We start from the raw sequence: 9,986 nt of genomic DNA on the forward strand, positions 1-9,986 counted from the left end.
AGGGACCCCGGGTGAAAATTTTACAGTACTCAGTTTGGAAAAAGGAAGAATATTTAGCGAATGAGCACACAATAATATTAGAATCAAAATACTATTGAACTTCACAAAATGTAGAAGAAATTATCAAAAATAAATTGGAGAAATAATTTTTTGAGAAGTGCAAAAGTTTTGAGAAATTCTATTTGGAACAATGGTACATTCACAATAATTAATTACAAGAATCAAATAATCCTAAAGAGAGAGAGAACGAAGATTTTCATTAAATATAAATTATATTAACAATGAAATTTGGAGCATATTACAAAATTTTGGAACTAGGATAAACAAGGAGAGGCTCATATGGCACATACAATGGAGGAAAATTTCGGGGGAGGTGAAAATGAAAAAGGAGACAAATCTCTCTCAATTTGTTAACCCTTTCTCGAAATTTTTTACTCTGTGCCTCACACAACAGATACAAGTTTCCCCTCATATTGGGGTCTTGCATGTCTTGTTGCTCATTTCTTTAAGGTTCTTGACTGTTCACACGACTATGAAGTTCCAACATTTCTTGATGGTTCGGGTCAACAGAGAGAGCAGCTCGACAATCTCTCAAGGCGCCCATAGCATCACCTATATGCTCATGAAATGCAGCGCGCAGGTGTAGAAGATGAAGATCAGCTTTGAATGAAATGGCCCTAGACAGTTCTTCAATGGCTTCCTTCTCCTTGTGGTTGTCCATCAGAACTACGACCAATTAACAACCGTTAATCAAAAGAGTTTAAGTACTATGCACGGACAGTTTAAAAAAATATTTGCACCATCAGGTCACTTAAATGTAATTAGAACAGGGAGTCGAGTATTAATTGGTAACCTCAAACCGTATCTAACCTACTTTAATAGGTAAGACTACACAGGTAGTGCAAAAGATCTCCACAATATCCGTGCATATAATTAAATCCTAATGAAAGACTACTATAACATGTTTTTGTCAAAGCTATGCAATTGCCGGAAATACAAATGCCTACTAACGGAACAGAGAGAGGGAAGGTTAATTTTTCTCTCATAAAGCCCCATCTTGATATACTATTTATATAATCCTATGTTATTATTATAAGGGCAAAGGTGCAAATATACCCCTAACTTTGCGATTTAGAGCAGATATGCCCTTCGTTACAAAAGTGGTGTATATATATCCCTGCCATTACAAAATGGTGCAAATATAGCCCTGCAGTTACAAAATGGTGCAAATATACCTTTTTCACTGACGGGATTTTTTTTTAAAATCATTTAATTTATTTTTTAATTAAAAAAAAAAAGTCTACCTAATATTTTCTTTAGTAGACATAATTTTCTAAAGCCACATGGTAATTTTTTTTTCTGGTGTGTCGGGTTTGGTAAGTTTAAAAAAATATCTTCGTGACTTTAAAAAAATAGGTCTACCCATTTTTTTTAAACGAACCAGACCCGACCCACCAGAAAAAAAAATTACTATGTGGCTTTAGAAAAGTATGTCTACTAAAAAAAAAAATGGGTAGACTTTTTTTTTAAAGTCACGTGGCTAGTTTTTAATTAAAAAATAACCTAAATGATTTTTTTTTTTAAAAATCTGTCTGCGAAAAGGGTATATTTGCACCATTTTGTAACGGCAGGGGTATATTTGCACCATTTTGTAACGGCAGGGGTATATATACACCACTTTTGAAACGAGGGATATATCTGCTCTAAATCGCAAAGTTGAGGGGTATATTTGCACCTTCGCCCAAAATCAAAATCAAATAAAGAATTTGAGCTGCAATGAGTAATTCGATAATGTTTATTATTAATAGTAGTTGAATATAGATCTAAGTATCTCTACAACAACATCATACCAGTGAAATCCCACAAAGTGGGGTCTGGGGAGGGTAGAGGGTACGCGAACCTTACCCCTACCTTGGGGAGTAGAGAGGCTGTTTCCGGTAAATCTAACTGTATAATAAGTGTAAAAGAACGTCGAACATTCTTGCATTTTTCTTCTTCAGATCAAGACGAATAAAACTAAAAACTGAACTGAATAAAGGGTGGAGAAAAAGAGAGAACTTATACCTGCAGCTCGATATCTGTAAGGGTAAACTCTAAGAGGATCTAGACGAGTGACCATCTCCAGGTCAGCCTTTGTGCGGTCACGGTCACAGTACTCTGATCTCTTCTCGTAAGCAGATGCGTTATTCTTGGCCTTCTCAATCAGTTTGGTCATCTCATCATAAGCAGCCACCTTATCATTTCTCAAGTAATGGACACGAGCAAGACCTTGGTGTGCCCGGGTATGCCGGATTTTAAGGGCATTAATGTAGCAATCAGCTGCAGCATCCAATTTACCGCAGTCAACATAGACACTCCCAAGATTGTTCAGGGCCTACCCAAGGAAAACATGTCAGAGATATGCACACTTTTAGTAATAGCAACTTCTAAAAAAGGTAGTAGTAGCAACTTAACAAAAAATTAGAAAAACATAAGAGCACTGGTAGAAGGGGAGACAGTTTTGTCCTCTTTCTTAGATGCTATTTAAATTATGTACCATCTAGGTACCTTTGAATAAACTTTACCTTATTAAAAAGAGTAAAGGGCCAAAAACACACCTCAACTATCACATTTTTTTGAGTTTCCTACTTGAACTATCATATGTGGGAGTTTTCTACCTAAACTATCACCAAGTAGTTTACAAAACACACCTCAACTATCAGTTGTTCACTGTTCACTTTCCTACCTGATAGTTTAGGTATGAAACTCAAATAAGAGTGATACTTGAGGTGCGTTTCTGACCCATTTCTCTATAAAAAAAAAAAATCCTCAAAAAAGGACCACTATTCCTTGTTAGCATCGTGTGAATACAGTTTAGTTGCTACATTCTATCTACAAATTTAGCATGGTTACCTAGAAATGCTGTGGAGATTCCGGATACAAAGTGACATACCTGACCTTTGCGAAGCCTATCGGAAGGGCATCGCAAGGCGTCCTCAAGAAGTGATATGACAGTTTGTGAACAAGATGCATCAAGGGTAGAGTCAGCTAAAGCGTACGCTTTCAGGAAGAAGGCTTCAAAAGATCTCTTGATGCTGATAGACTCTTCTGCTTTCTGTAGACCTTCTTCACAGTGACCAGTATCATATAAGATCCATCCCTCGTAGACCAAACGTTCGTGTTCGCTAGATGCATGGTGGCGAGCCAACTGTAAACTCCTCATGGCTGCATCTGGACAGTTCAATCTGATAAAGCATTTAAGAGTACAAAATGACATTCAGTTCAAAAAAATTCTGTTTACAGAGCATTTGATCATTGGCATATAGATCATCCTCTACGAAGAGAATAAAGTAGAGCCAATCTAGAATTTCTGATATTATCAAGAGTATCTACAGTAGTTGCTAGACATAATTGTCAGGCATGAGCATTGTATATTTACCCCCGGAGACATTCAGGATAAAGTGAATATATTACTCTGTTACTTCGAAAGTAGCCAGTGGACACAGGAATTATCTGCAGGACTAAATTACTTTTTCCAATATAGTTGAGGGAGAGGGACAAGAGTTTCTCCCATGGAATTGAACGCTCTTTCACCCTCATCTCTCACCAAATCCCATTTACTCCGAAATTACATAAGCCCACTTCTATTTTTTAAAAAAAACAAAAACTTTCGAACTTATCAAATATCACCTTCTACTCCAGTTTGGATATTTCTCCTTAAAATACTCCATAATTTTGCTTTATCGAAAAAAGTACTCTATAATTTCACATATGCTCCAACCTGAACCTAATCAAACAAGACTTTAAGGGGTCGTTTGGCAAGGTGTATTAGGTAGAATAATGATGGTATAAAATTTTAGTACAATGTCTAGTTGCAAATTTAAGTCTAGTACAACTAATAGCAGCATTACTTATACGCCGCCCTATTCAGTACTATTTTTATACATAATAAACAATGGCATTCACAATACCAGTACTATTCTTATACTTATACTGACCCTATTTAGTAATATTTAGAGATTATGCAATGCATGTTATTTTTAATATAACAAACCAAGCAGTCGAGAGGAAATAATCCCAGCATTACTAATCCCAGCATAACTTGCCTTTGAACCAAACGACCCCTAACTTCATTTCGGACATAGCTGCACAACAGGGTCTCATTCAAAAAAGGTTTTGTGGTGCTGAAGAGTGATGATCTCTGCCCTCTCTCCTCCACCTTCTGGCCAAAAGAAAAATAAATTCCAAAAACCTAATAAAAGAACCTTGAAAGGAAACCAAAAAAAATTACTGTCTCCATCCCAGAATGATGGATGGGGTTTGGAGTACAAAGGTCAACACATCTATTTTTGGTGTGAATTCGAACACGAGTTCTTTTTCATTTAATCAAATGTTTGGCAACTAAATAAAACCACTCTGATTTATAGTTTTTTATAGTTAAGTGTATGAAAATATTTGAAGAACTCATAACTAAAGAAGAAATTAGTTGACACCTGGGTCATGCGAACTAAGTCTGGTATTTAAGCGGTGAAGCATAGAGAGCGGGCCCATTATCCCCGAGTTTCGAGGGCTGCAATTCGCCCTAGGGGTTGACCCAAATGGGTTTATCAGTCATCAAGAAAAAAATTACAACATCAGTATACAACGTTTCTTATACCCACCAGTGTCAGGGGCTTCCAAATAGGAAGAAACAAGACAAACACACAAACAAAAGGAGAGACAAGCTGCACTTTTTGGCGATGAATGAGATAGAGCACCAAAAAAAGCCGGAAGTCCAATACAATACAGGAAAATATTTTTCTGTCGTAACAATACTCCTAAATTATTTATTTTTTCGAGACTGGTAACATGTATACTCCTAAATTATTTATCAAAAATAAGAAAATTGTACCCCTAATTTATATGTCGTCCCAAAGCATGATGCAGACGAAAATGAAAAGCATGTCAAAAGGAACCATCATCAATTGCAGCACGAAGCAACAGTAATAGAAGTTGAGGATAAGCATATTGAGAAGTGAAAAGAATTGTCAAAGAAATACTACTAAACAGGTCATGAGACCAGAATGAAATTAAAATGGCAATCAAATGCAGATATCCTAATTAGAAATAAACATGGTAAAGAACTAGACCTTGTAGAGTTTGCAGCCTCAATCAATCAACTATGCTTCAACCACAAACTAGTTGGGTTCAGAAATATGAATCATTTACCCGTAGTCTACTCTTTTTAGGCCCATTACATTCTCAAAATGTGTGTTTCAAGACAATTAAATGTTCTCCAAAACTAGGCTATCTAGATCTCATACTTATCCTAACACCGATATACAAATCTCTAGCAAATCAAGAAGAGTCTGGCAAACACTGGACCTAATGTAAGCATGAAAAGAAATAAACCATAATCCTACCTAGCTAGTATCGCCTATACAGATTCTGTGCTTCCAGTATCCTACCTAGCTAGTATCGCCTATACAGATTCTGTGCTTCCAGTATTTTTTTTTTTTAAGCAGAGTATGTATGGATCTGAGAAATTGTAGGCTTTACCTGGCAGTCATTTGACCATAGATTCGAAATATTTTCACTTTATTTTAACTTTATGGAGTAGGAGTTGAAGATGGAATTGAGTTTGGTTATACTTTTTGCAAAGAATATTTTGAATATGTACATGCTTGAATGTACTTAAATACAACTTCAAAAGTGAAAAGTGAGTTGGAAAACAGGTTATAAGCTGTTTTCCAACTTGAAGTTTTCCAATTTGAAATACAACTTCAAGTTGGATTTGGAATTTTCATTGCCAAACACTGATTTCCAATTTCCAGAAAAAGGTGAAAAATTTCTATGGCCAAACGGGTCCCTAGTATCTCAGAATACCATCTCACAGGTCGAAAATATGAGTTTCACAACAAGAAGTAAAGAACGAGCTTCACACTTTACAAGCCAAATAAACAAAAAGTGGGATTACCGGAGGAGAAGCAGGGACTGTCTGAAGTAAAGAACACCTCTTGCTGCATCAGACTCGAGCATTTGGTATATTACTGAAAGAGATCCAATATCGTCAACCGAAGACCATCTATCATACAACTGCAGCCAACAATCGGCTTCAGTCCAATTCTCCACATGCTCGCGCAGAAGAGTACGGAGTTGCAATGCCGCGACTCTTCCTTCAAACACACGATAATCTGGTCGAAGTGTGAGGATTGCCTGTATATCACATATTGCTAATCGGTAGTCCTCTAGGGCAAGGTAAAAACAAAAGCGGAGCTCCAAGCACTCCAATGCCAGTTTGAATCCCAGGATTCTGTTTATTTCTGAAAGAGCAGCTTCAGCATTTTGCTTCCTCATCAACGATGCAGCTCGATACATGTACGGGTATGTCAGTGTCGGATCAAGCTCGGTTGCTTTCTCAAGCTCGTCCCATCTCTTTTCTCCCTCACAATATAGCGACCTCTCTTGGTACATCCATCCAAGGGGAGTTGAGGAAGAAATAACGCTACTGAGTTTCTCATATGCCCACCGTTTATGACCCTCTATTTGACCTAATCTAGCCAAACCAATAACCGAATAAGTGTGACCCAAATTAAAAGCAGCCTCAAAGAGCTTTTCAGCTTCGTCAAGCTCTTTCCTAAGAAATTTAACGCATCCTAACCGATGATACGCGACCATTTTCTGTTGGCTGGTTTCAGCTGAGTCTACCAGTGTTGTCAAAAAACGAACAGATTCGTCTGATCTAGGATCAAGGTTCATTGAAACTTCACTTAACAAACAATAGAGTGAAAATGAGGCAGGACCTATCATAATTGACCTTTGTTGCCTCGTACTGTTGCTTAACAGTTCAACTACCTGACCGTCTTTCAGAGAATCTGGGAGTTCACGTAAAAATACTTGCAAACATGAAGCAGCAAGGACAGGAGCGTTCTCTTCAAGGGCACATTCAAGGAGTTCTACAGCATCTTGTCGACATGAAATTAAAGACGCAAGCTTTCGGTCACAAGCATCCCTGAGGCTTTCACAACAAAACTTATTGGCAAATACCAACATTTCCAACAGCAGATCGGGGGAAACTTCATTCAATAAACCGGTTGAGCTGAATTCGTTGATGACCCTCATTGCTAAGGGAGAAATATTGTTTTCGGACAAATCTATTTCCTCACAAAACGATTCTGTGAAACAACCGTTTAGCATGGTATGAAATGGAGCTGAAAGACTGGCAATTTTCTGCCTGTCACATGCTATTTTGTCATCGCCAATCCTAAAAGAAACCGTTCTTGGACAAGGATCCTCGACGACTCCTTGAGGGCTTAATTTCTTATAGGCAGGCATTTCAGATGCTATGTCTATTGCTCCAAACTCCTTTGCACATTTGCCACAAGTAGAAAGCAAGTGAGAAATGAGCTCTTCATCCTGTTTCTCGTATTTCAACCACGCTCCAAATACAAGTTTTTCATAAACTGTGTTTGCTTTCGACCAAGCTGAGCGAAGACTTCTCCTCATTAATTTAACTTCCCCAAGGCCCTTAAAGACCTGAAACTGCAGCAAATAGAGATTTGACCTCTCTTGTGGGGAACATGATTCGAGTTCTTCATGGATTTTTGCTAAAACTTCAACATAATCAACAGGTTTAAAGAATGGAAGAATCGGCGGTTCTTGGACCTTGGTCAAAGAGTCTCTACAAGCACAACAATATGTTTCCAAGTATCAACAACATGAATAGAATAATTGTATGTACTTTAAAAAAAAAAAAAAAAAGGCAGCCGGGTGCACAAAGCATCCTGCATTAGCAGGATCCGCAGAAGGGCCGCACCCCAAGGGGGTGATGTAGACAGGCTAACCCAATGCAAGCACTAGTGGCTGCTTACACAGCTCGAACCTTTGACCTATAGGTCACACAGAGACAACTTACAACTTTACTGTTGCTCCAAGGCTTGCCTAATTGTATGTACTTAGCAGAAAATAAATAAAAAAATGCAAAAATCCCAGCTTACTACTTACATGGAAGAAGCAGATTCAGATGAAAATTTAGCAAGTTTGCCTCTTTCAACTTGGAGCCATGATTGAGGATTAATAGATTTGAGATGTGTTTCTTTACAAGACTCTGAAGGGAAGAAAGTTCTCATGGGACATAACAGATTAAACAAGTCCCAGATCTCCACAGTAGCCACAAGGGGTTCTCCCCAACAAATCCAACACTAATTTAACACAAAATCCCCTATCTGGGATTTACTATTTTACAGATTAACCTAAGAAAAGGCACATCTACACCAACAAAAAGCTTGATCTTTTCACAACAAGAATCATAAAGATTTGTTCTTTAAGATCGAGAATGATAACATAACCTTTTTTTTCTCTCTAAAAAGGTCAGATTTAGCAGTACACAAGACCAAAAAAGGAACTTCAAAAGATAACGTAAGATCAACAACAGGACACAAACAAAACTACATTAAATTAACCAAATCTCTCAAGATTACAAATACCCAAGAAAGAGCAAAAATAAAGAAACCCCACTTATAACAGATCAGCAAAAATGATAAGTCTTAAATTAAAAAAAAAAAAAAATATATATATATATATATATATATATGTATATCCAAGAAAACCCCACTAACTGTTTAGCTTCAATTTACAAAATGAAGTTGACAAAATTGGGAAAACAGGTGATAAGGCATGAGATTTTCAAAGGAAAAAATTCAGTCTTTCACTTTCTTTTTGCTGTTTGGTAAAAAGGGAAAGTGTTTTTCTTTTTCCACTTTACTTTTTGTTTTTTTATTTTCATTTCTCTTTTTTCATAGTCTGTTGGGTAACAGCTACTGTGATTATTGGGAATGCAAACATGGACAACTATGATAGAGTACTACTCTGTATAAAAGAGAAAAAAGCTGACTTAAATTGTCATTTTGGGCTTTAATGTTGTACTTGTGCTAATTTATTAAAGGTCGATTTTCAACTTTCATTTGAATGTATTTACTGTACTATTTAGATATATCCAAATAGAAAAATATATAAGTTATTAATAAGAAAGAAAATGAGTGTATACTTTAAGTTTGAGTTTCAAATTTATTTAATTTTATTATATGGCATAATTTCAACTTACTGAGAACATGACCTTAATAGAAGGTTATGAAGAATGTGAATTAGGATCGAAGGTTTGTTAGGTAATAGAAAGTTGTCTTGCTTATTTTTTCGTACCAATAGTCCGAAGTATTACTTTTATAGTTTCATGTCCTTCGATTTCTATTACTACCTGTGATTTCTTGTACTTCGATTAGTATTGTTTCTTTTCAGTTAGTTTTTTTTTTTTTTTTTGGAACTGCTTTCATTTGATTGCCTTGAGCCGCGGGTTTATTGAAATCAATCTCTCTACCTCCCAATATAGGAATAAGTTCTTCCTATACTTTACTTATTTGGACTACACATGGTATGTTGTTGCTGAGATTATTTGAAAATATATAAGGTCATATTCCGCCATCCAGAGGAGCCCACGAAGAAATCTTGAAAAAGATTCCAAGTTCTCAAGGATAATACCTCGCTATCAACTTGAATTTCAAAAATTATTATGCCTGTTTTATTTACTTGGCAGTCTTTCATTTAAAAAAAGAATATATATATATATATATATATATATATATATATATATATATATATATATATATATATATAGTGCTAAACTGCTATACGGGTACTTGTTACTCTCTCCGTCTCATAATAATTATCACCTTAATCAATTTTTTGTCCCATAATAAGTGTCATTTTAGAATACCAATGCATATATTGACTAGTTTTTTCCATCTTTGCTTTTGGACAAAAAATGAAAAGGTTCTTTATTCAAGGACAAAAGTTGGATTCACAATGTCAAATTTTAATTTTCACGTGAAAATGAAAGTTTTGACCTATGGAAGATAGGATTAGTAAGAGGCAAAAGAAGTAGTAGTACTCTAAATGATATTGGTTGGATTCCCAATGTCAAAAGATGAACTACTTGTGCATGCTCTAATCATCAAGAGAAAAAAATATTTTCT

The 9,986-nt window shown here is 36.1% G+C and overlaps 1 protein-coding gene across 1 annotated transcript; it reads right to left on the bottom strand.

Moving 5' to 3' along the window:
- Positions 1 to 238: 238 nt before the first annotated feature.
- On the bottom strand, positions 239 to 8,801 carry LOC132610789 (ETO1-like protein 1). Its single transcript, XM_060325187.1, has 5 exons — positions 7,963 to 8,801; positions 5,936 to 7,639; positions 2,933 to 3,224; positions 2,065 to 2,374; positions 239 to 726 (listed from the first exon to the last, which is right to left on the bottom strand). The coding sequence occupies exons 1-5, from the start codon at positions 8,085 to 8,087 to the stop codon at positions 506 to 508; spliced, it is 2,652 nt and encodes an 883-aa protein (XP_060181170.1). The 5' UTR covers positions 8,088 to 8,801; the 3' UTR covers positions 239 to 505.
- Between the last annotated feature and the right edge of the window lie 1,185 nt (positions 8,802 to 9,986).

This window comes from Lycium barbarum, chromosome 9, assembly GCF_019175385.1.
Source record: "Lycium barbarum isolate Lr01 chromosome 9, ASM1917538v2, whole genome shotgun sequence".
Lineage (NCBI taxonomy): Eukaryota > Viridiplantae > Streptophyta > Magnoliopsida > Solanales > Solanaceae > Lycium > Lycium barbarum.

Coding starts and splice junctions, on each gene's coding strand:
- LOC132610789 (XM_060325187.1), bottom strand. CDS start 8,087: ATGAGAACTTTCTTCCCTTCAGAGTCTTGTAAAGAAACACATCTCAAA. Junction 3,225..5,935: donor CAGTCCCTGCTTCTCCTCCG/GTAATCCCACTT, acceptor ATGCTTTATCAG/ATTGAACTGTCCAGATGCAG. Junction 727..2,064: donor TTACAGATATCGAGCTGCAG/GTATAAGTTCTC, acceptor AATTGGTCGTAG/TTCTGATGGACAACCACAAG.